Source organism: Oncorhynchus nerka, linkage group LG2 (genome assembly GCF_034236695.1).
Source record: "Oncorhynchus nerka isolate Pitt River linkage group LG2, Oner_Uvic_2.0, whole genome shotgun sequence".
Lineage (NCBI taxonomy): Eukaryota > Metazoa > Chordata > Actinopteri > Salmoniformes > Salmonidae > Oncorhynchus > Oncorhynchus nerka.
In genome coordinates, this window is record NC_088397.1 from 57637506 (window position 1) to 57665243 (window position 27738).

General features: G+C 41.5%; 1 protein-coding gene across 1 annotated transcript in view; it reads right to left on the reverse strand.

Annotated features, from left to right (window-relative positions):
- LOC115138455 (polyhomeotic-like protein 2) overlaps nucleotides 1-24231 on the reverse strand; it is a 52594-nt gene extending 28363 nt beyond the window's left edge. The window contains 5 exon segments of the mRNA XM_029675343.2: nucleotides 738-905; nucleotides 1016-1093; nucleotides 1306-1464; nucleotides 2435-2645; nucleotides 24077-24231. Of these exon segments, the coding sequence (XP_029531203.2) occupies nucleotides 738-905; nucleotides 1016-1093; nucleotides 1306-1464; nucleotides 2435-2587 (558 nt within the window). The 5' untranslated portion in view covers nucleotides 2588-2645; nucleotides 24077-24231.
- Between the last annotated feature and the right edge of the window lie 3507 nt (nucleotides 24232-27738).

Here is a 27738-nt window from a genome sequence, read left to right on the forward strand (position 1 = left end):
AATAAAAGGTGAAATAAAATGTAAAAAATAAAAAATAAACAGTGTCGACACAAACAGCAAACAAACAAACACTTCAGTGTTGGGGAAGCTTATCTGAAAATATATAGTTTATTAAGCTACCAATTACTTCACATTGGAACAAGGTAAGCAACTCTAAAGTTACCCTTAAGAGAAATATAAGTGTACTTAACTAAAGGTCACTACTTCATGATACATTTCCATAACTAAATTTCATAGACAAAAAAATTGGAAGAACAGATCACTCTGGAGCAGTAGAGGCTGCTGAGGGGAGGACTACTCATAATAATGGCTGGAACGGCGCAAATGGAATGGCATCAAACCATGTGTTTGATGTATTTGATACCATTCCACTGATTCCTCTACCAAGAGCCCTTCCTTACCAATTAAGGTACCACCAACCTCCTGTGCTCTGGAGTCAGATGTTAACAGAATGTGTCATTTAGCCTATTAAACACAAAAACTGTTTCAAGTGAGAACTAGGCAGGTCTGATGTCGAAAAAAAGGAAATCCCCTATTTTATGTGGTGTATAGTTTCAGTAGTTAGCTACATCGCAAAATAAAACACTACCAAGATTTGAATTTAGTTCAACTACCACCAAGCTACTGCAAAATGTAGTTCACTACTCCCCAATACTGCCCTTCATCACACAAAGCCTCCAGAAGTGTGGCTGAGCCAGCTAGTGTGTGTGCCAGTCGGCATGCTTCTGGGGGCTTACCATCTGTGCACGCAGGTACATATGAGCCTGACTGGCAGTGAGGGTGGTGGGGCTGGATGGGCTTCCCAGGATTACGGCCTGCTGGGAGATGCTGCCGGCGGGTGCAGAGCTGACACTCTGGGCTCTACTGATCAGCTGGGCTGCAGCCGGGGACGTGGTCAGGTTAATCTGGGGACAGGACAGGGAAGACAGGAAGGATGAAAAAACTTCACCAACAAAAACACTACACATCTTGGAACCCAACCCCTTAGTTACTAGACATGACTCACTGCACTCACTGTGGTCTGGGATGATCCTGTTTGCTGGGACGAAGTGGCATTTTGGGTGGAGCTCTGCCTTCCTGCCGCAATACTGGCCTGTGACATGACAGGTGAGAACTGTTAAGGGAGTATGTAGGGGTCAACACTTAAATTCCTCTTCATCTGAAGATAGCTGTTTGATTGACCAACCAAACCCCAGCACTGGCCTCATCTCTCATCTTTGTCAAAACCCTAACACTAGCCCACAGCCTTGTTGGAGGCCTGTTTCATTCCCTAGTTTAACAGTTCCTTACGTCTCCGCTGCTCACCTGCTGTACGGCAGCCAGGCTCTGGAGCTGTGCATTGCTCAGGTGCTGCTGCTGGAGTGCTGCTGTCTGCAGCATGAGGTGCTGCTGCTGCGCTGCGTACATCTGCTGCAGGTACTGCGCAGCCGTGTTGGGCTGCCGGTGCAACGCCTGCTGGATCACCTTCAGTACACAAGGAGAAAGAAACAGGTTAGCGGTTGGGGTCATATTCTCAACAACAGGCTTTAAAAGGGGACTTACAGTGTTGGAGTAATACTTGGGAAAAAGAAGTTCCCATTTACATTGTTTTTACAGATCCATTAAAAGCAGGAAGAGAGATTCCTTGGGTGGAAATGTGTTCCTCCTGTTAGGGAGAGTAGGCTCATCAATGTATTCTCTCATCCAATGCCAAGTCCTTCGGTCCCTGAGCACATCCTTTATTCATGACTCAAATTGACTGACAACCTCACCACAGTTGCTAAGGCAACAGGAGAAAGGGATTGACCCAGGGCACATGGCCTAATAGAGGTTCTCTGACCTAAGCCTCCAGGGGGCAGAGAGGGTGGTGATTGTGATGGAAACATCCATTCACTTCTCTCTTATTGAGCCCAAAGGACCAGGAGTCCACTATGTTGAGTAGGCAAGTAGTGACAATGCTGCTAGTTCTCTTGCTAAGGGCAGAGGAGAGCATGCAGAAGAGAGAAAGGGTAAAGGATAGAAGAGACCTAAGACCAGTCTGTCACCCTTCAAAATGCTGACAGTCTAATTCAGGCTGGGTTTGACATCAGTTAAGGGTCAAATAGCAGAGGACCGAGCCTGGAACGTGGAAACATAGCAACACTGATCAGCTGTCATTAGTATTGACAGATTGCATGATGCCAGTGTACTACATCGAATAAACAATGAGATAAAATTATAAAATTGCACAGTCTCATTTATTATGAGCATTCCATAGCATTCCAAAATTCTATAGTGAGCTAAGTGCAATACTGGGCAGTTTAATGTTACATGCATGTTTTACCAGCAGATGGCAGTAGGGTAATGACAATAATTGTATTATTGCAGGGAATGCAATGGGAAGACAGTTCATGCAAAACATGTGAATGTGTGTGTCACACTGGACTGGCATGTTTCTTTTTACCCTGAAGTTTACCTGAACCGTCTGCCTGTCAGGAATCCCGCTGTACACAGAGATGTGAGGCACAGCCTGCCTCCCCGCACTGCTGCTGCTGGTGGTACTTGTACTGGAGGCAGTGGTCCCAGTGCTGCTGGCACTGGAGGCTGGAGGCACATGTTCACTGTCCATGGTGCCCTCTCCTCGTTTGGCCCTTCCCCTGCTGCCCTTCGGACAAGCTCTCCTGAACCTACAAAACAGGAGAGTTACAATGCAGCCATAGGGCTCAGACATAGTGGGCCATGTCCAACCATGTCATGTGCAGTCACTGTGTTGGCCTATTCAGTGTAACTTCATGAAGCAACCCTAAAGCCTATAAGCCTGTATAAGAATGACATGACTTTCCTAAGATGATGCAAAATGTTGCATGTATACATAACTGTACTTGTCTCATTTCAGCACTTGTGCTAACATGGGACACATATTTGAGCACAGACGCTGGGCATAGACACTGGGCATAGATATAGTAGCGATCCTCGCTATATGAGCCACATTACAACTTCCACCAAGTGGGTTATGCACCTGAACGCACAGCCTGGACGTGTGAGGGGGCTGAGGAGTTGAAGCACGAGGGCGTGCCTTCCCATTGGGAGGGGGCAGTGTGGCGATCATCTCTATATCAGCCATGTTACAATTCCCACAAAGTGGGTTGGCACGATGCATAGGGTGAACAGGAATTCTCAATGCGTTTCCAGTAAATATTTACTGGATTCATATGTTCAAATACCATAATAATAACATTAATAATAATAATATAATATTAGGCCAAATGGTCTTCCCCAATGATGTCATGCCAATCAATAATAGTGTGTTCCTCTGCAAGGACGCCGTTTGGCAGAGCGCAGGAAAACATCAGTAGAACCGGGAAGTAACAAACGTGCTTAACAATTAAGAAATGCAATGGCAAAATGCTAATAATATTTGAATGTAAACATATTTTCCAATGAATGTAGCTTGGTAACTGCCATGTGTTTTCTACTGAATTGTAGTGAGCCAGAAATGTGAACTATAAAATGCTGATAAATGCTAAAACAAACTAACCATGGATTATGATTTGCGCGGAGAAAGACGTCAGTTTCCTCCTTAACTCGATTTAAATCGCTCGTTGGTGGAAAGAAACTGGGAAAATATGCATACTGTAGGGCTGACCCCATTTAGTCGACCGGACGATTGTTTGGTTAAACATTTTTTAATCGAGCAGTTGCAAAAATATATATATCATAATTATGTCATGTCTTGCTGTCTCGGTGTACTAATCCATTGTGGAGGCCGCGGGGATGGCACACCAGTATCATCAGTACTACATTTACCCAAGTCCCATAATTTCTAATTGACACCGGCTCTGATGCTCGTCGGATGTGGCAGGGTGTGAAAACTATTACGGACTACAATAGGGAAACCCAGCTGCGAGCTGCCCAGTGACGTGAGCCTACCAAACGAGCTAAATGCCTTTTATGCCTTCTTCGAGGCAAGAAACATTGAAGCATGCATGAAAGTACCAAATGTTCTGGACGACTGTGTGATAACGCTCTCGGTAGACGATGTGAGCAAGACCTTTAAACCGGTCAACATTCACAAAGCCGCGGGGAGACAGACGGATTACCAGGACGTGTACTCAGAGCATGCGCGGACCAACTGGCTAGTGCCTTCAATGACATTTTCAACTTCTCCCTGACAGAGTCTGAAATACCTACGTGTTTAAAGCAGACCACCATAGTGTTGTTGGGCACAGGGACTAAGGTAACCCGCCTAAATGATTACCGCCACGTAGCACTCACGTCAGTAGCCATGACGTGCTTTGAAAGGCTGGTCATGGCTCACATCAACAGCATTATCCCGGATACCCTAGACCAACTCCAATTCGCATACCGCCCCAAAAGATCCAGATGACGCAATCTCAATTGCACTCCACACTGCCCTTTATCACCTGGACAAAAGGAACACCTACAGTGGGGCAAAAAAGTATTTAGTCAGCCACCAATTGTGCAAGTTCTCCCACTTAAAAAGATGAGGCCTGTAATTTTCATCATAGATACACTTCAACTATGACAGACAAAATGAGAAGAAAAAAAAACAGAAAATCACATTGTAGGATTTAATGAATTTATTTTCAAATTATGGTGGAAAAATAAGTATTTGGTCAATCACAAAAGTTTCTCAATATGTTGTTATATACCCTTTGTTGGCAATGACAGAGGTCAAACGTTTTCTGTAAGTCTTCACAAGGTTTTCACACATTGTTGCTGGTATTTCGGCCCATTCCTCCATGCAGATCTCCTCTAGAGCAGTGATGTTTTGGGGCTGTTGCTGGGCAACACAGACTTTCAACACCCTCCAAAGATTTTCTATGGGGTTGAGATCTGGAGACTGGCAAGGCCACTCCAGGACCTTGAAATGCTTCTTACGAAGCCACTCCTTCATTGCCCGGGCGGTGTGTTTGGGATCATTGTCATGCTGAAAGACCCAGTCACGTTTCATCTTCAATGCCCTTGCTGACGGAAGGAGGTTTTCACTCAATCTGACGATACATGGCCCCATTCATTCTTTCCTTTACACGGATTAGTCGTCCTGGTCCCTTTGCAGAAAAACAGCCCCAAAGCATGATGTTTCCACCCCCATGCTTCACAGTAGGTATGGTGTTCTTTGGATGCAACTCAGCATTCTTTGTCCTCCAAAGACGACGAGTTGAGTTTTTACCAAAAAGTTATATTTTGGTTTCATCTGACCATATGACATTCTCTCAATCTTCTTCTGGATCATCCAAATGCTCTCTAGCAAACTTCAGATGGGCCTGGACATGTACTGGCTTAAGCAGGGGGACACGTCTGGACCTGCAGGATTTGAGTCCCTGGCGGCGTAGTGTGTTACTGATGGTAGGCTTTGTTACTTTGGTCCCAGCTCTCTGCAGGTCATTCACTAGGTCCCCCCGTGTGGTTCTGGGATTTTTGCTCACCGTTCTTGTGATCATTTTGACCCCACGGGATGAGATCTTGCGTGGAGCCCCAGATCGAGGGAGATTATCAGTGGTCTTGTATGTCTTCCATTTCCTAATAATTGCTCCCACAGTTGATTTCTTCAAACCAAGCTGCTTACCTATTGCAGATTCAGTCTTTCCAGCCTGGTGCAGGTCTACAATTTTGTTTCTGGTGTCCTTTGACAGCTCATTGGTCTTGGCCATAGTGGAATTTGGAGTGTGACTGTTTGAGGTTGTGGACAGGTGTCTTTTATACTGATACAAGTTCAAACAGGTGCCATTAATACAGGTAACGAGTGGAGGACAGAGGAGCCTCTTAACCTGTTGATCCTACCCCCTACTTTTTCGAACATTCTGTTAAAAATCGCGCAACATTTCAGCACCCTGCTGCTCATGCCAGGAATATAGTATATGCATATGATTAGTATGTGTGGATAGAAAACACTCAGACATTTCTAAAACTGGTTAAATCACGGCTGTGACTATAACAGAACGTGCGTTTCATCGAAAAGCGCAGGAAAATCTGATCACTGAAAATGGGAAATATCAATGCGCCACTTGAACGTATTGTTGAATAGAAACCACAATAAATGGGGCCGAGGTTGCAATACCTACAGCTTCCACACGATGTCAACAGTCTTGTCATTTGCCTAGGATTTGTTTCTTGGTCAAACGAACAAGAGACAGCCCATTTCTTCCGGTCTCCGGACGGATATTTTGGTTGAGATTTACCCGGACATTATTTCAAGACGTACAGCTATAGAATATACATCGCCTTGTGATCAATTTGATCGATTATTAACGTTTACTAATACCTAAAGTATCATTACAAAAGTATTTCGAAGTGTTTTGTGAAAGTTTATCGTCGACTTTTTTAATTTTAAAAAATGACGTTGCGTTATAAAACGCAGTTTTTTTTCCTTGATCACACAGTCTTCATAGATCGATATCTAGGCTATATGTGGACCGATTTAAATCGGAAAAAAATACCCAATAGTGATGTTTATGGGACATCTAGGAGTACCAACAAAAGGAGATTGTCAAAGGTAATGAATGTTTTATATTTTATTTGTGCGTTTTGTGTAGCGCCGACTATGCTAATTATTTTGTTTACGTCCCCTGCGGGTCTTTTGGTGTGTTGCATGCTATCAGATAATAGCTTCTCATGCTTTCGCCGAAAAGCATTTTAAAAATCTGACTTGTTGGCTGGATTCACAACGAGTGTAGCTTTAATTCAGTACCCTGCATGTGTGATTTAATGAACGTTTGAGTTTTAACGAGTGCTATTAGCATTTAGCGTAGCGCATTTGCATTTCCAGATGTCTAGATGGGACGCCTGCGTGTCGGGGGGACGCAAGAGGTTAAAGAAGAAGTTACAGGTCTGTGAGAGCCAGAAATCTTGCTTGTTTGTAGGTGACCAAATACTTATTTTCCACCATAATTTGCAAATAAATTCATTAAAAATCCTACAATGTGATTTTCTGGATTTTTTTTCTCATTTTGTCTGTCATGGTTGAAGTGTACCTATGATGAAAATTACAGGCCTCTCATCTTTTTAAGTGGGAGAACTTGCACAATTGGTGGCTGACTAAATACTTTTTTTGCCCCACTGTATGTGAGAATGCTGTTCATTGACTACAGCTCAGCATTCAACTCCATAGTGCCCACAAAGCTAATCACTAAGCTAAGGACCCTGGGACTAAACACCTCTCTCTGCAACTGGATCCTGGACTTCCTGACGGGCCACCCCCAGGTGGTTAAGGTAAGCAACAACACATCTGCCACACTAATCCTCAACACAGGTGCCCCTCAGGGGTGTGTGCTTAGTCCGCGCCTGTACTCCCTGTTCACCCACGACTGCGTGGCCAAACACGACACCAACACCATCATTAAGTTTGCTTATAACACAACAGTGGTAGGCCTGATTACCGACAATGATGAGACAGCCTATAGGGAGGATGTCAGAGACCTGGCAGTGTGGTGCCAGGACAACAACCTCTCCCTCAATGTGAGCAAACAGTCGTGAAGAGGGCACGACAACACATTGACCCCCTCAGGAGACTGAAAAGACTTGTCATGGGTCCCCAGAGCCACAAAAAGTTATACAGCAGCACCATCGAGAGCATCCGGACCGGTTTCATCACCGCCTGGTATGACAATTGCTCGGCATATGACCGTAAGAGCTACAGAGGGTATTGCGTACGGCCCAGTACGTCACTGGGGCCAAGCTTCATGCCATCCAGGACCTATATACTCTGCGGTGTCAGAGGAAACCCCCAAAATGTGTTTCATCTCAAGGCCATCAGACTGCTATAACAGCCATCACTAGCACATTAGAGGCTGCTGCCTATAGGAATAGACTAGGAATCACTGGCCACTTTAAGGAATGGAACACTAGTCACTTTAATAATGTTTACATATCTGGCATTACTCATCTCATATGTATACACTGTATTCTATGGTATCTTAGTAAGTTCCGCTCTGACGTCGATCGTCCATATGTATATAGTCTTTATTCATTCCTACTTAGATGTGTGTGTGTGTGTGTGTAGCGTAATTGTTAGATATTACTGCACTGGCGGAGCTAGAAGCACAAGCATTTCGCTACACCCGCAATAACATCTGCTAATCACATGTATGTGACCAATAAAATTTGATTTGAAAATTGTCAGACACCAGTCACCCAAGTCAGACTGTTCCCTCTGCTTCCTCACGGCAAGCGGTCTAGGACCAAAAGGCTCCTTAACAGCTTCTACCCCAAACCATTAGACTGCTGAACAATTAATAAAATTGCCACCCAGACTATTTACATTGACGACCCCAAACCCCCCCATTTATTTTTACACTGCTGCTACTCGCCGTTTACTATCTATGCATAGTCACTTTACACCTACATGTACAAATGACCTTGACTAACCTGTACCCCTGCACATTGACTCGGTACCGGTACCCCCTGCATATAGCCTTGTTTATTGTTATTTTATTGTGTTACTTTTTATAATTTTTTACTTTAGTTTATTTGGTAAATATTTTCTTAACTCTTTCTTGAACTGCATTATTGGTTAAGGGCTTGTAAGTAAGCATTTCACGGTAAGGTACAATACCTGTTGTATTCGGCGCATGTGACAAATAAAGTTTGATTTGATTTACAATGTTTGTTCAGCTACTGTAACTTCTGTTAATGCATTCAACATATTGGAGTGGACATATTGTTCGCACAACCTAAGCTACACTTGTGATGAACAAGTTTTGGTTTATTTCATTCCATTTACAGGTTGTCAGTTTATTAAATTGTGTTTTGTTTGGAGTGCTCCTGTCAATGTTGAGTAAGCGTAGGCTTATACATGTGCCCATTTGGGGATCATATAGTATTTCTGATTGTCTTAACTCACCACCACTAATGAGCTGTGGAGCTTCTCAAAGTAATTTTTTCTTTACCTCAAAACAGAAATTAAACAAAGCCTGTTTTTACATCCATTGAGAATGACAATAGATCCTCAATTTAGCCCACTTGGAAAAAATCTTTCCAGCACTCTCCCTTTTGATAACCACTCGATGTGAAAGGGAAAAAAACTCATAAAATAGGCCTACCTGATTACTTCTTATCCCTTGCACAAATAGTCTACAGCTGTGTCTGTCTGGAGCTCACTGGCTCTGGAAACTGAGGACCCAGAATATTTTATACGATGTTGCAAATGTGTTAGTGCAAGCTTGAGGCTGGACCAAGTTGATAGAATGTTTCGAGTTCCTTGCAGACAGGCCAGGCATAGCCAACATGATTAAAAAAATATATATATATATATATTTTTTTTTAATCAGAATATTTTCTACCTGCAGGCTGCAATGCTTATTTGTAGGCTTAATGTATTAGTACATAACATAGTTGGCAATGGCAATAGAAGTTACTTTTTGATTTGTATCATTTTCATTTAGATAGGTATAATTTTTTATTAATCACGTGACAAATTATTGAGAGAAGACTTTATTATAAAATAAATTAAAACTGTTCCATGAAAAGGTGCATATGAAAATCATAACTGGCACGTGGATTGGTACAAATGTTAAGATAAATTGTCACTCCAAATGAAAAAGGTTGCCGAACCCTGGTGTAGCCTACTACCATCAACTTCGGAAGCGTAATGGTAGAATCTGCGAAGGCCAGCAGCAGTGGGAGGTGGTTTGTTCGGGAATAAGCTTTTTCCCCCTTCTGGTTAGGCCTTCTCTGGCTCCCTCGAGTCATTTGTGTGTCTTGATTATTTAAATTACAGTGTGCTTAAAGCATCCGACAATAGCCTACATATAGTTGATTTTATTAAAACACATGGGGAGTGTCTATATATGTAAAAATACACGTTTCAACCAGTCGAAGGAACAGATGACTCTTGTTCGACCAATATTTTTTTTAGTTGGGGACAGCCCTAGCACACTGCCTTAATAAAATAATCTTCCACCACCATTAATACACATATAGAAGTGAATGTGCCAATATTTCTGGTCCCATAAAATGGGGACTACGTACACAAACTGCTGTAATTTCTAAATGGTTCACCCAATATGATTGAAAATACCCTCAAATTAAAGTTGATAGTCCGGACTTTACCTCAGTCATTGTAGCATTTAAAATACAAAGTGCTGGAGTACAGAGACAAAAAATATATAATGTCACCCAATACTTTAGCTAGGCCTAGATGCAGTCCACATCACACTATGCGTGAGCTCTCTAGTGAACGAAGCCATTCAGTTTTGTTTGATTTTGCATTGAAATACATAACTGAGAAGAGGAATTGAGTTTCAGGGGCCTTTTTAAATAAACTTTCCCCACCATTCTCAGATTACCACAACAACAACTCACTTTCTTCAACATGTCTAATGGTGAGCATGATGTCAAATAAGGGGAGAAGAGTACATTCTGAAAGACAATGAATTCCAGTGACACATTTAAGTTAAATAAAAGTATCTAATCACAGCTGGTGTGATAATGACTTCAACAAAGTTAAAGTACTGAAACTGTCTACTATCAGGCTCATATTAGGCGTTTGGCTACTGAACCCTTTCTGTCTCCAACAAATTAGCAGATTAGTAGTGGACTCTAGAGCAGCAGAAGCATCCCAGTGACTGACTGGCCCCCTAGTGCCATACTGTTCCATTAGCAGAGGACGTGAGGTTCAGAGTACACTGGGCAGATGAGATGGAGTGGCTGAGAGAGCAGAACAGCTGAGGGGTTAAGGGAGCTTGGAGGAAGAGAGGGGGGTGGCACAGGGCTCAGGTTGAGTGTTTGGAATGGATTGTGGATTTTGACTGTGTGAGTGGTTGGGGTAGGGTTGCGATGGAAGTAATTAAAAAGGTCTGTAGTAGCTATGCAAGCAATTCCTAAGCCATTTCCTCTCCCCTCTTAATTATATTTTCAGTGGGTTAAGGCAAGGTGTCATATGATACAGCCTAGGCCTACATTGCACGGTAGGTTAAGAACCATCCAGTGAAGACAGACCTCACCTTGTTCCCCCGTAAAGTTTGGTAGTGTGCACTACCACACGCAGAACTGGACTAGCTAATAGGTACCATATGTTTACTGGTTATCCATGGCTATAAGCTACAATGCAAAAGCCTTTTCCTGCCAATAATTCCAATCATTGAGAGCATTACTTCACATCTGGATGTCTCCCCTATAATTAACTTGCCTGCCCCAGTGAGAAATTTATGCCTGACATCTAGTCTGGTTACACAGTGATTTTAGTTCGAACAAAGCCTTGTCCTCCTCATCGTGGTGAAGCATTCCACAGGAACAGCCTGGGTCTTAAAGCCTGTTTAGACAGGGAGGGATTCCCCTTTGGCAACGCTGCTGCCCCCATCTCTCTAAGAGGAATCACTCATCCATCAGTCATGGAACCCCCACTCGACCAGCTCGGCTGCCAGGCAGCAGGAATTCTGCATTGGGTTGATTAGAGCACGGGGCTACACTAGGAGTGGGCAGTATCATAAACCAAGCCCCTACACACCAATATGTTACAAATCCATGGCCCACAAACCCCTACATCCAGTATTAACAGAAATAAATTATATTTGATTCATGGGCTTGCTCTTGTCATTCCAAGACTAAAATAACCATCTGTCTGATGTCTGAAGATCTGCATATAGTTCAGAGGACAAGAGCTTTAAAGACAGACAGGCTGTCTATAACAGAGCTAAGAGTGCAGCAAGGACAAGAGCCCCCATCATGTAACGAGCTCTAGCCAATTTGTAATGACACACAATAAAAAATATTCCGCAAAACACAGTCAAAAACCATGATCAATATAGGAAAAGAGCATAGGGTATGTACATTAATGGCTTTACAGCAAGGCTTATGGCTATAATAGAAAGAGGGGTGCCACAGAGACAAAGCCCATGATGCTCCTACCTCCTCTGGCCCCCCCAGCGCGCTGCGGGAGTGTGATGCCCCATCCCCCGGGACCCTGGTCCTGTAGGATGCTGCTCCTCTTTGTCTGACTGTGTCTGTGTGTTGGAGCCAACCAAACCTCAGCCTCTCTCTCTCTATCCCCTACGAACACTCTGCTCTGTTCCCCATCCCAGCATCAACACAGACACAGCCCACCAATCTATCCCCTGCCTTCCTCCTGATTATGTGGTATCCTAGCGACAACCAACAGGGTGCCTATGGAATCCCCATGCAGTGCAGCATGCCGATTGGTCGGCAGCACCCCCTCTAATATAGATGGTGGTAATGATTTCACCCTCTACCCTCCCCCTGCCAGAATACTGAATTTTGGTAGCATGAAGCCTCAGCCACATAATATTCTAACCAGCATCAAAACCATATTGGGTAAGTACAAACCCCAATCTGTAAATGTATAGTCCCATCTATTTAAATATATTTTTTGTTTTTTTATTACAGAAAATTTGATTCCATCTGTTATTATTGCATTAGGACATGGGTTATAACAGTCTATAATCATGAATTATTATAGTCTACACACACACCACAAACATTCAGGATAGGATCATATATGCTAGTCATGGGAATCCTCTAGCAAATAAGCTAATAGGAACTGGAAAAAAATATGCAATATTATTGGGTATTATTGTCTGTTTGAAAGATTTATTGAGTATATTTCTCAAATTAATTATCTAAATTATATCTGACAGAAACATGAAAAAGAGCCACACAATTATAAAGAGGCATTTCATTATAGCGCACATTAATTGAAAAGATAATTGAAGAGGACTATAGATATGAGCAAAATTAAATTGGTTTTTGGTTTCAGTGGAATTCAAACGTCACTATATAAAAAAATACTATGGCCTATGCATTGCCTATAGAATAATAGACAGACATGTGTAATCAGCTGCTTGATGATGGTGCCACATTAAAAACACCAATGACCATCACACCTTATAACATGCCTGGCCTTATGAAATGCAAACATTTCAGTGGTTTGCTGCCGTAACGTATTGATTGGGGCCTGGCAGGCATAGCTTTTATTGATTATAATCTTCTCATTAGCATATAGATTAGCCTAGCTGCCTGCCGGTGGAGGAGAAAGCATGAACCTTGAGTTCCAAAGCAAGGAAAATGAGCTTGGGGACTGGGATGGGTCGGGAAGACTGTCATGAGTCAGATCTGTTTTCATGACTGACAGCCCGGGGCTTGGGATGGCCATGGTGTGGCTTGTTTGTATTGGAAAACAAACATGTCCTCTGAGAAGGGTAGGCTAGACGCCAGCCTCACAAACCCCCCCTACCACTGTTTGTCTGGACCTCCTGTCTCTTGGCCATCCCAAGTCACATAAGAGCCTCTTGGAATAAGAAATGGGCATATTGAGTTAAAAAGGTGTGGAGTTAATGGTGTGGACCACAACTTTAACTCAATATGCCCATTTCTTATTCCAAGATGTTCTTCTGGGGCTCTAAAAGGAAAAAACACTCATCTATATTTAGAAGGCATATACGTTTTTTTTCTTCTTCTGTGGGACAGCTTTGGCATGAACCAATTCCTTTCACAGTTCCTGTATCTAGGGTACTGCAGAATATTCATCCTCCAAAATATCTAACAATGATCTCATGGGCCTAATTTAGAAGGAATAAGCCTGGATGAAGATTTCAAACTGTGATATGCTTTTGATGCACATCCAGGCTTATTCCTTGTGCATCAAAAACATATCACAGTTTGAAATGCATCTCATATTTAAGTGATAATGCCAGAGAAGCCAGAGTTGAGGGTATATTGGCGCAGGGATCGTCTCGGGCCGGCAAACACTGGCTTCAAGGGCATTAACAGTTTTATACAACAGGTTACAAACATATTCAAATAATTGACATATTTTCATATAAAAACATTATTTTGATCAATTTATTCATACTATTTCATCCTTCCACGAGATATAGTCCCGACACAAATCTAGGGTTGCTACCCAAGCCGGCTGGTCGTCCATTATATCGGTTAGGTTGCCAGAGACACAGAACAGAAAGACCGAATGACTGTGTCGCATCTATGGAGGTGACCCAAACGTTTGTTCTAAATGTTCCATTGCCATGCTGGCAAAGTTCTTATCCCTTGCTAGCTAGCCAGCCAACTACGGATGACAGTCAGGTCAAACATTGCAGTCAAACTACCTGCCCTCCAGGACACCTACACCACCCGATGTCACAGGAAGGCCATAAAGATCATCAAGGACAACAACCACCCAAGCCACTGCCTGTTCCCCCTGCTATCATCCAGATGGCAAGGTCAGTACATGTGCATCAAAGCAGGGACCGAGAGACTGAAAAACAGCTTCTATCTCAAGGCCATCAGACTGTTAAATAGCCACCACTAACATTGAGTGGCTGCTGCCATACATGTAAAAAATGTATCACTAGCCACTTTAAACAATGCCACTTAATATAATGTTTACATACCCTACATTACTCATCTCATATGTATATACTGTACTCTATACAACCTACTGCATCTTGCCTATGCCGTTCTGTACCATCACTCATTCATATATCTTTATGTACATATTCTTCATCCCTTTGCACTTGTGTGTATAAGGTAGCTGATGACGAAAATGTTAGGTTAGATTACTCGTTGGTTATTACTACATTGTCGGAACTAGAAGCACAAGCATTCCGCTACACTCACATTAACATCGGCTAACTATGTGTATGTGACAAATAAAAGTTGATTTGAGATAATGATGCACAATTTAGAGGTTGACTGTGCTTTGTCAGGACACTGTTCATAGGAGCTAGCCAACTACACTTCTAACACAATCACGTCAAACTGAAGCTGGAAAGACCGCAAACTACACTAAACAAATATATAAACACAACATGTAAAGTGTTGGTCCCATGTTTCATGAGCTGATATAATAGAGCCCAGAAATCTTCCATGCGCACAAAAAGTGTTGCTTAAATTTTGTGGACAAATTTGTTTACATCCCTGTTAGTGAGCATTTCTCCTTTGCCAAAGGAGGATCTGTACACAATTCCTGGAAGCTGAAAATGTCCCAGTTCTTCCGTGGCCTGCATACTCACTAGACATGTCACCCATTGAGCATGTTTGGGATGCTCTGCTTTGACGTGTACAACAGTGTGTTCCAGTTCCCGGCAATATCCAGCAACTTCGTACAGGCATTGAAGAGGAGTAGGACAACATTCCACAGGCCACAATCAATAGCCTATGCGAAGGAGATTTGTCACGCTACATGAGGCAAATGTTGGTCGTACTAGATACTGACTGGTTTTCTGATCCACGCCCACACCTTTTTATAAAGGTATATGTGACCAACAGATGCATATCTGCATTTACAGTCATGTAAAATCCATAGTAGAGGTCATCCGATGAATCAGAATGGCCGATTAATTAGGGCCGATTTCAAGTTATCATAACAATCGATAATCTGCATTTTTGGACACCGATTGTGGCCAATTACATTGCACTCCGCGAGGAGACTGCGTGGCAGGCTGACTACCTGTTATGCGAGTACAGCAAGAGGCCAAGGTAAATTGCTAGCTAGCATTAAACTTATCTTATATAAAAAATTATCTAACAATCACCAGTTAACACATGAATGATGATATTACAAGTTTATCTAGCTTGTCCTGCGTTGCATATAATCGATGCGGTGCCTGTTAATTTCTCTTCGAATCATAGCCTACTTCGCCAAACGGGTGATGATTTAACAAGCACATTCGTGAAAAAAGCACTGTCGTTGCACCAATGTACCTAACCATAAACATCAATGCCATTCTTTAAAATCAATACACAAGTATATATGTTTAAACCTGCATATTTAGTTAATATTGCCTGCTAACATGAATTTCTTTTAACTAGGGAAATTGTGTCACTTCTCTTGCACTCCACGCAAGCAGAGTCAGGGTATATGCAGCAGTTTGGGCAGCCTGGCTCATGGCGAACTGTGAAGAGAATTTCTTCCTAGCAAAGACCGTAATTAATTTGCCACAATTGTACATAATTATGACATAACATTGAAGGTTGTGCAATGTAACAGCAATACTTAGACTTAGGGCTGCCACCCGTTAGATAAAATACGGAACGGTTCCACACGTTTTGTTTTCGAAATGATAGGTCATTAATATGGTCAAATCCAGAAACTAAGGCTCGTATTTCTGTGTGTTATTATGTTATAATTAAGTATATGATTTGATATTTGATAGAGCAGTCTGACCGAGCGGTGGTAGGCACAGCAGGCTTGTAGGCATTCATTCAAACAGCACTTTTGTGCATTTGCCAGCAGCTCTTTGCTGTGCTTCAAGCATTGAACTGTTTATGACTTCAAGCCTATCAACTCCCGAGATTAGGTTGGTGTAACCGATGTGAAATGGCTAGCTAGCTAGCGGGGTGCGCGCTAATAGTATTTCAATCGGTGACGTCACTCGCTCTGAGACCTTGAAGTAGTTGTTCCCCTTGCTCTGCAAGGGCCGCAGCTTTTGTAGAGTGATGGGTAACGATGCTTCGAGGGTGGCTATTGTCGATGTGCCCCTGCTTCGAGCCCAGGTAGGGGCGAGGAGAGGGACGGAAGCTATACTGTTACACTGGCAATACTAAAGTGCCTATAAGAACATCCAATAGTCAAAGGTATATGACATACAAGTGGTATTGAGAGAAATAGTTCTATAATTCCTATAATAACTACAACCTATAACTTATTACCTGGGAATATTGAAGACTCATGTTAAAAGGAACCACCAGCATTCATATGTTCTCATGTTCTGAGCAAGGAACTTAAACGTTAGCTTTTTTACATGGCACATATTGCACATTTACTTTCTGCTCAAACACTTTTTTTTTGCATATTATTTAAACCAAATTGAACAGGTTTCATTATTTATTTGAGGCAAATTGATTTTATTGATGTATTACATTATGTTAAAATAAAAGTGTTCATTCAGTATTGTTGTAATTGTCATTATTATAAATAAAGCTGATTAATCGGTATGTGCTTTTTTGATCCTCCAATCGGTATCGGCGTTAAAAAAAAAAAAAAAAATCATAATCGGTCGACCTCTAATCCATAGATTAGGGCCTAATGAATGTATTTATATTGACTGATTTCCTTATATGAACTGTAACTCACTAAAAATCTTTGAAATCGTTGCATGTTACGTTTATATTTTTGTTCAGTATAGTATGAGAACTACAACATGCTCTCTACCTATTAGCTAGCCCCGATGTGCTGAGGCTATCCCTTGCTTTGAAAGCATCGTCAAACTTTTTTCCATTGACAGAAACATACATCCCGTCTGTCACGAATGTTAAATACAATTATTTGAACTTAGTCTGCCGATTGTCCAGACAGAATATTTTGAAACAGCACTATGAATTTCATCCCAATAGCCAGAAGGGGGAAGCATGGGAAGCATTAAACTACAGAAATGTAGCCGTGGCAATCTATTAATTTTGCTGATATTTGTAGCAGTTAAAGAAACTAGGATATTATTCCATCTACAGAAGTCAGATTAAACTGATTTGAGCTTCTGTTAAAAGGTTTCTGGCAATGGTTTCATCTAAAAGGAGGAAATATATCTACTCCCAAATTTTTTAAATGGGAAAGGCCTCAATCGGGGTCTTGAGGCAGTACGGCTGATTTGGTTAGACTCATTTTATAACTTGAGATGAAGCTGAAATATATCTACGATCTTCAATGTTTTTGGAAGCAATTGAGATACATTGTCTGGATATAGTAAAACATTGTCTGGATATAGTAAGATTGTCTATGTATAATGATATGAAGTGATCAGTAGATTTTAAAGTCAATTCCCATGTCTTTAAAGACAGACCAGTGATATGACCATACTAGTTTATCAAAAGCTTTTTCTGCATTGAGGGATAATACAGCCTAAGGAGCTGTTGTTTCTGATGAAGCTTCTAAGATATGTAACAGTCTGAGGTTATCTGAGGATGAACGCTTTTTAACAAACCCGCTTTGAACCTTGTGGATAAATTTGGGTAAGAAAGTCTTTAGATGGGACAACATTTTGGAAAACAGTTTGTGTGTTTATCAAAGATAGTGAGTGGGTGATGGTGATAACACTAGGTGGCATCCTTACATTTTTTTTTTAAATAAAAGCAAAATGATTGCTGTATTCATATCGCTCACAAATGAACCCTTCGTGAATGGCTCAACTAATAATTTTGAGCAATAGTGAACATAACAGATTCCAAAATGTTAAATAGATCTCAGGAGGAATACCGTCCCAGCCAGGTGATTTGCCTTTATTTATGGTATCCAATGCCCTTTTAAATTTATTGAGAGAGATTTGAGCTCCCAGCAAGGTGGCTTCCTCTGAGATAAGTGGTTCTTAATTTTTTTAGAAAGGACTTTGTCTGGCTTGATGTGGATTTACAATCAGAGGTTTACAAGTTCTTTGAAGAAGCAGTAGAATCTGATTGATTGATTCATTTGGGTTCCGATTGAAACGGGAATTACTGATTCAATAGTTGCTATATCAGCTAATCAATCATTACTGCATAGCTTGTTGGCCAGTAAATGGCAAACGATTACCATGGAAGTAATGGTTGAATCTAACCCAAATGGATGGCAAATTCTGCTTGGTTTTATCAATAAATTAAAGTTATGTCTTGACTTTGGAAAAAGTAACAGCTACCTGGTCTGAAAAGTGTGCTGAGAACAGTTAACATTTCAAATATCTTCTTTCATTGGGATTTATTCAACCCAGATGCAAATGCAGTGACATTCCTTTTTATAAAACCTTTGGTGGCATCTCATAGAATCCACGGGTCATCGACTGAATTCTTATTGATCATTATGAATTAATTTAGTTCAATTTCAAATTGATCACAGAATGTAGAATTGTGTAGTAATTAAAAATGTTGAAATACCATCTTCTGGTTCTTAAGAGATTCTGAAGTACGAAATTGATTTGTGAGAATGCTAATAACTTACAATTTAAATTCATGCTGTCGATTTTGTTCACTCCATGGAAATCGAATGTAGGCCATCCCTTGAGGTTGTAGAATGGTCAATGAGTACTGTCCAAAATGACAGTCAGTGTACAGCATTTGTTGGTGTGTAACGAGAGCGAGAAAGTCTCCCTTGATCCAGAGGCCCGATAGGACTGAGGTGTAATTGAGCAGTCTGCCTCTGATAGACTTGTCTTACACAGCTGAGTAGTACAAAGAGAGTCTGGCCCCCTTCCAGGTGTGTGTACTGGACGCATGGCAGTGGTGTCTTGTGCGTATGTGTGTGAGTGTTGACACTCCGCCACACGTGGCCCATTCCCTAAGGCAGTGTGGGGCATACTACAACACCCACACCAGATGTACCCCAAGGGACCTGCCTGCTCTCTCTGTTCTTCTCTACATCTTAATATAGAATGCCACTTAAGGCTTCTGCATGCTTTCCAGACAAAACAATTCGGAAGAGTTTTTGGAAATAACATTTTGTGACGTTTTTGACTTTGGTGAGGATTTTTTCGGGCACATTTTTTCTGGAGGAAAGCCAAAGTCCAGAGCCGAAGTCTATGTCCTTTCGTCAGTGATTGGTCAACAGTAAGGAATTTTCAATAAAGTTTTTGGTGTCATTCAACGAGAGAAGTCTTGTTTTCATGCACATTTTTAATTGTGAAATATGGCACCAAACATCTATTGCACGACTAAGGTCCCCGGGCAAAAACATCAAAATTAATAAACAGATTTCTTGAGTTATCTTAGATTAATTCAGACTATTTTGAGGAAGTGTATACTGACTAAGGCATCTCAAAACGAACAAACCATACTATTGCGGTACTTCAAGCGAAGGTCTTTTTTAAGAGAGTATGAGAGCACACTTGTTCCCAAACTGAAACATGCTGATGCCTTTAGCCTAATTGTTACATGTTAAAATCCTGCTGACTCCCCTGTAAACCTAAATAACAAAACCACAGTATCTCATCCCATACCAAACATTCCTCACTTACTCCACTCTATAAATACCTGTATCAAACAGCACTCCCAAAGCCGCAGATTAGTAATATGCGTCAACCCAGACACTATTCTATGACTCAATCTCAAAAGAACCATTCCCCTACAAAGGGAGAAATAGGTCAGGCATGATCACTGGTAGTGAGCACAGAGTATTAAAAGCCCTGGCCTCATCAGAAGACATTTAGCATGTCTATGCCAGCTGTGGGCCAGCCTGCCCCTGGGAGGACTAGACAAGACTGGCAAAACCAGATGTTGACTGACTTGACTCCTTTACCAGTAAACTATCTTTGATGCAGCTGGGTGACTGGCCTGCTATGCCCTTGTTGTGTCATGATAGTCAGGGTCTCCCAAGGTCTTCCAAAACCCTTGGCGGGATGTTCTGCTCTGATACCATTCAATGTTTTAAGAAATGTTTGCGCTGGGACACAATGTGCTGTGACACCTCAGTGTCATAATGGTAAATATAGGCTAGCCTGCCCTTAGTTATCAACTGTCTCACTGCTTAGTTTGAACTAACTCTGGTTTCAGTCAATAAAGTGAAATCGACAACTAATCTTGTTTAGTCGTGGATGAAAAAATATTACTTTTCAGTTACAAGCCAGCAGACACTCACTGACACTCCTGGTTCAAACTAACGTCAAGCGTCCATCCACAAAGGGGCCCAGACTGCCATGACAGCAACAGACTTTAATTATCCCTCTTTCCCTAGGATGCAGTGGAGAGCTAGGCTTAGTTGGTATTCCCTGGTAGAAGACAAGAGGCCTGGGCTGGTGGATTCATATAGCTAAAGTCTGCAGAAACCAATCCCCTCATGACCAGGTCTCTTCCCTGTGGGGGATTTTATTTAACTAGGCAAGTCAGTTAAGAACAAATTCTTATTTACAATGACGGAACAATGGGTTAACTGCCTTGTTCAGGGGCAGAACGACTGATTTTCACCTTGTCAGCTCTGGGATTCGATCCAGCAACCTTTCAGTTACTGCGCCAACCACTAGGCTACCTGCCGCCCCAAAATGATGATCTCTGTGGGGAAAGGATTAGCTCTCCATAAGGAGGTAAATAAATACAAATATTTGTTGAGGCATTATGGTGGGAAAGGGGCAAGCCAAGGGGTAAGGTCAGTGCCCCCTCCTGCTTATTTACAGATTAGGATCTAAACCATTAAATAATGCTACTTTATTCCAATAGCATAGATTTTCATCTTTCAAAAGTCTTTCAGAAGCCTTGAATGAAATTGAATCAGTGCCTTGGCAAATAGCATGTTGTGGTCATATATTCTGAAATCTGAACAGCCGATTAGGTTGGGTAATATGAGTGTGTTGAGAATCACACACACAGAAGTTTTTTTTGTCACAAGTCTTGCCCTTGAGGCAGAACTGAGCAGTTTCCACTGGATGAGCAAGCTGCAAATGCTAAATTGGTTATATCGTCAAAATTAATAGAAACAAAAATGTGCTTTTTGGTCTTAATTTAAGGTTAGACGTGTGGTTAAAGTTAGGGATAAGGTTCAAATCTGATTTTGACTTTGTGGCTGTGCCAGCTAGTGACCACTGCAGAGCTGCTTCCAGTATGAGTCATCTCAATAAATGCCAACCTGCCACTAACACACACTATGATGGGTATGACTGTACATTGAGAATGTACTATTTGAACACACTACTCCGAATGATTCTCCCAGAGCACTGTGGCCTGGGGTCCAAGGGGAGATACTCTATCCATAATAATTTTCAGTCATACTGAGCAATAAAAGAGAGTCCCAGTACAATTAACCTCAAAAGCCTAGAGGAAATTCTAGGCGCTTCACTGAAATAGAGCATACTTTTCTCCAGTTTGACAGCTAACATAGTGACTATTGGTATAGTGCCTTCAGAAAGTATTTACACCTTTTTCCAAATGTTGTTGTGCTACAGCCTGAATGTTAAATGAATTAAATATTTGTCACTGGCATACACACAATAACCCATAACGTCAAAGTGGAATTAATGTTTTTCGAAACATTTACAAATGAATAAAAAATTAAAAGCTGAAATGTCTTGAGGCAATAAGTATTCAACCCCTTTGTTATGGCAAGCCTAAATAAGTGCAGGAGTAAAAATTGGATTAACATGTCACAAATTGCATGGACTGTGTGCAATAGTAGAGTTAAAAATCATTTTCTCACAGCTACCTCATCTCTGTACCCCATACATACAATTATTTGTAAAGGTCCCTCAGTTGAGTCGTGAATTTCAAACACAAAGACCAGGGAGGTTTTTCAATGCCTCGTAAAGAAGAGCATCCATTGATAGATGGGTAAAAAATAAAATAAAAACAAAATCCTAGAGGAAAAACTGTTTCAGTCTGCTTTCCAACAGACATTGGGAGAAAAAAAAAAAAATCACCTTTCTGCAGGACAATTACTTAAAACACAAGGCAAAATATACACTGGAATTGCTTACCAAGACATTTAATTTCCCTGAGTTACTAGTTACAGTTTTGACTTCAAATCGTCTAGAAAATCTATGGCAAGACATGAAAATGGCTATCTAGCAATGATCACAAGCAACTTGACAGAGCTGTAAGAATAAAAAATATATAAAAAAATAACATGCAAATATAGTGTGTTAATGGGTGAGAAAATATATTTAGTCCATTTTGATTTCAGGCTGTAAAAAAAAAAAGTGGAATAAGTCAAGGGGTATGAATGCTTTCTGAGGGCACAGTATGTAATATGCACATACACAAACATACACATTGAACGGAGTTGTGGGGTAGTCACGTAGCCTATCTTGTTGGTTTCATTTGGGTTACTGAAAGAGCCAAGGACACTATAACTAGCCTGTTACGACAATGAACATTCAGACTAGAGGTCTACACAGATCCACCTGTACCCAAACACTCAAGACCCGATCCAGGACCCATATGGGTCTGGATCCAGAATTTGAAATAATGTCATGGGTCAGATCTGATTGTCACCGGTCACGGGAATGTGTCATTTTAACTGACTTGTCCGGAAGTACCAATACAGATCCGAACATGACTTCTGCAAGAAAGAAAGAAAGAGTATAATTTATGCTGCTGCTTGTTGTTGGTCAATCATAAGTTACCAAAGCAGCAATAGGCTACAGTCATAGAGCCTCCGTGTGGGGAAAAAGTTAGAAGATATCTAATCAGTTAATTAAAGAAGGATAGGCTACAATGACCAAGAGCCAACAGGTAGGCTGCTACTTTATATTCTGAATGGAGATGTGGTTTGTAACTGTAGGACGAGAATGCGCATGCAGCCTCAATTAGCCTAGCTAGCTTAACTCGCTTCTCCCGGTTTCATGCAGGCAAGGCCAGTATTAATGTTAATCATATTGGATGACACAACCTAGCTAAGGCAGCTATTAGTCTACTATGGCGCAAGTTGGCTTGGTTTGTTACCTTCGCTCCCTCTCTCTTCCCAGTGTCACTTGCTCACACTCACAGTAGCCTACCCACAGCACAGCCCCTGCTAAGAGCGCCACCTTGCTCTACCTCATGCTTTAACAACTCCAGTTAATAAACCATCTTCGAAATGGACTTTTCTGCTGCTTCCCTCACTTGGATCGAAACGGCTCTGACCAGGTCTGGTTGTCCTTGGGTCCGTTCAGGAACAGGTCTCTATATTAAACAATTATACATTTATGCTTATGGAATCCAGATGGGAAAGCCCCAGGTCCATTTCGCAACGGGTCCAACGTTTTGGACCCGTTAAGGCCTCTAGTTCAGACATGCTGAACTTGTCAAAATAACCAACCCTTCCCCCTCACGACCTTGTGACTCAAGGGACACGGTCTCAAAAGGCACCGACCTATCCCCTCCAAAAGTGTCCAGGGAGGGAAGCGCTGTGTTCGTAGGTGTGCAGCCCATGCAAATGAGCATGCAAGAGCTGAGCACCAGCTAACTGATCCTTACATCTGTTTTTAAAAACCAATTCATTTTTAAATCTAATCCACAAAATAGTTCCGTGTAGGCCTTCTAACTGATGTGTGTTCCTGTTTATTGCACGCATGCACTGAAGTTCCTCTTGTCTAGCTAGTAGCTAGCCAGCCAGCTCTGTCAGTCAGACACGGAAGGTTGCTGTCAACTCAAAAAAGGTCCCTTACGACTAGCATGCACATGCTCAGACTAACACTGTCATTGACCGCAGAAGTACAACTAGAAGACCGAGGCCAAGAACGGCCTTTCATAACGAAATAAAATGTTGTTGCCATACCTTCCACGAAGGCCTTGTACTTCCCTGCTTGGAAATACTCTCGTGCTTCTTTCCTGCTATTCTAGCTACACCATTATTGGATATTGTTGAATACGATACACTTGGAATAAACCAGCGAGTGGAGGAACAGGGGTGTGAGGAAAAAAACCTATGCATTAGCGTTCCGAAATAGAACATGTGACATGTATTCACCCAATGGACTGAACGTGTACCTCTTTGGCACTCCCCCTTCCCTTTCAGACCTGGTCCCTCCGGTACCCTTCCATGCGCCTGTCAAATCCGTACTACGGAACCTGTCATGGTCTCCATAGCAACACATAGGGATTTAACCCTTGTCTGGTTTTTATTGGCTCATGCCTTTAAATTGGTAGCTATGTAGACAGCGCAGTGTTTGCAAATACCGTATGATCAAAAAGAAAGGGAGAGCAAAAAAGAAAAGAATGTTGCATTGTTAAATATCTCATCTAATGAGGTCAGCATCAATTCTGAACAAATAAGTCAAAATTTTGCATTTTCAAAATGATCATATAAAACCACAATTACATGCGAACTGTTATTGTCTTCCACTAAATTATGGCAATACTAGTCCAAGGTAGAATTCAGGGGTGGGGGAAGGGTTGCAACCCCATGTTATATGTCAGAGGGTAGGGGCTGCAATGCATGCAAATGTATTCAAATGTCAGGGCTATCATAAATACAGTGCATGAAAATGCACTAGGCTCTGTGGCTCCGGGGCAATGTTGATTGGTCACAGATGTAATGGTCCATATGGTGCCATAAAATGTCATTTATTTTGGGAAACCTCATTATGGGGCATGTGTGGCACAGAACCTTATCCTTGACCTCAGGGGGCTGTGTACCATCAGACACCTATTTAAAGCCTCAGTGAGCTTGAACAGTTGCCAGATTCTCCATAATTTTTCTCTCATTAACCCAAACAACATTTCTGAATCAAATGTTCTATTCATCACCCTCCCTCGTGCAAGCTACTGCTAAAAGTAACATGTATTACAGTCAGCTTCAGAACAGCAAGTATTGTACATGATCATTGTGCTTGTGTGTTACATCTCCAAGGAACAGACAGGCTATTTCCTAAAAATCTGAAATGTTCTAAAGATGTCATTTTCTACCTTTCTTAAAAATACATCAAAGCCTTATCCACCAACTTTGAATCATGGGGCTGAGGCAAAATGTTGACCTATGATAATAATATGGACATAGACTTGATGAATTGCTAATGTTTCAGGGAGACCCTATTGTGTTTCCTGTAACACGAGGATGAAGTGTATTCATTGGCTTGCAAATGCTGAATAATTTATCAGAATATGACTTATTTGGTTGGACCATGAGTTAATTATCTGCTCTTTCATAGCCCCTTGATACCCAGCTCCCAGAACCTTCATAGATGGAAGATTCCAGTAACTTGGTTATTCCCTAAAGACCTGTTATTATGAGCTGAAAAGTCAGGCAGCAGGATAATGCAATAGAATACAGTATATCAAATGAACCATGATGAGGTGTGTTCAATACACCATTCTGGCTGACTAGAGTGAGTCTCAAAACTCATGTTTACACCATATCATGAACGATAATGGAGTGTGTATTATTCATGAGAATCATAATGAAATATTAATGATGGCTCCCTCAGTGGCAGGTAGCCTAGCGGTTAAGAGCGTTGGGCCAGTAACCGAAAGGTCTCTGGTTCAAAACCCTGAGCCGGCAAGGTGAAAGAAATCTGTTGTTCTGCCCTTGAGAGAGGCAGTTAACCCTGAACAACAACTGCTACCCGTATATAGGAGTATATATGTCGTCCTAGATCTGAAACTAAGCCGACATGGATGTATTTATATATACTGTTGTGAGTAGAAGAGTTGGAATAACATGTTATAATAATAAAACATTTATAAATTAACAGATTCTGTGTTGTGGGACTGTTGTTGACCAGATGTGAGGAGTTCGTAGAGAATGGACTCATTGCATATGGAATGAGCTGCAGCAAGTATCACACTTCTCTGTAATCAAAATAATACAGCCACCTGCTGGTGGAAGAATAAACTGCATTAATCAGCATGTGGTACCCTATCTCTACAATGATTACATTAAATCTACATGGAACACATAACCAACCAAAAGGAGAAATAAAAATCAGAATAATACAAACAAAATGTGATTAAAAAAATGGCTGAAGATAGTGTGCATCTGTGATGGTATCTTATGACTACATAGCTCAAGCTATGAAGTCTTAAAATGCCATCTCTGAGGCACACTATCTTCAGTCTGCTCTCACAGATTTGAGAGGTGGCCTAGTTGTTATTTCAATTAATAAACCTGAGATACTTACTGCCACATGTTCACTGAATGGCCTTGTATATAGTGAAAATGGCTGAAACCCCATGATGGGCTGGCGGTCTCCCTGAAAAGCTAACAGCTTCATAGCATTAGTGCGTCAGGTGATGAGAAGAGAGGAGAGAAAGAGGGACTCTTGTAGATAAGTGAGTCATCTGTGGAAGGCTGGGACTGACTGACATTCGCTAACTTTCTTTTTCCTCTCTTTGTCTCTCTTTTCCCACCAGGATCATAGATTCAGAAGTCTGTTTCTGTATTCTCCTATAACAGATGGTCTTTCTGTTGTATTTATTGTTATGGTAACAGAGACTTGAGGATGACTGTTATCAATGGGGTTAAACAGATGCAGATCATCTCCACCGAGAAAACAGCCTTGATGAAGGGGCCATATGTTACTGAGGTAAGAGCCTCCTTATTTCAATGTGCAACGGTAGGCCATTTATACTTCTACTTTTGTCAATGTAGGCTACTTATATTCCAATATAGGGTAGATAGACTTTTAGGAACTTGTTAGTTTAATGGAACTTGTTACTTTAAAGTGAATATCTTTCAACTTCAATTTTGCAGTCCCTTGTATTATAGCGCAGTAGCTAAAGGGTGACGCATGAGTGATGCATGTTTTATTGAATGAGTGTCAAAGAGATCAGCGTGACAAAAGAAAAGTTTGAGACATTCATTTAAACAATATTTCTGTGGTAGCGTAAGAATCCGGAAACAAAGTACAGTCCTACACTGTGTTGATAGGAGAGAGTCAATGATGAGGGACAAGGATTGCATTCCTGTAATAAGATAATTGTTTGGTATGAAAGCAGAAATAATGCCCTGTATGTATAGTACATACCAGACATATTTGACTGGTTAGTATAGGTTACAACTGTAACAGAAGTTGATATGGATGGGTAAAATCATTTGGCCTGAACTCACTGTGAGCTCTGCTAGTCAGAATTCCACTCTGTCTCTGCCAGTCCACTCTGACTCTGCCAGTCAGTTTGACATGTCTGTTGGTCACTGTGCATCACCCATCAAACTAAAATGTCTCCCATATCACAGAGGGTAGTGCTGTCCTCATAGCATATCTATTTTGGCTCTGCAGGTTACCCCAGAGTAAGCTCCTGCTCTCACCTGGTAATGTGTTGCAGACAGTAATCTTGTCTGGCATGGAGGGTCAAGGTTGCTACTGAATGTCCAGCTACATGGCCAGGTCATAGAGCCTGTAAATATACAGCATTTACAAGTTAGTCCTTATAGAAATAGACCTATAAACGTAATATCTTATTCCATTAATGTATCAAAACTGCTATCACTATGCTATTACA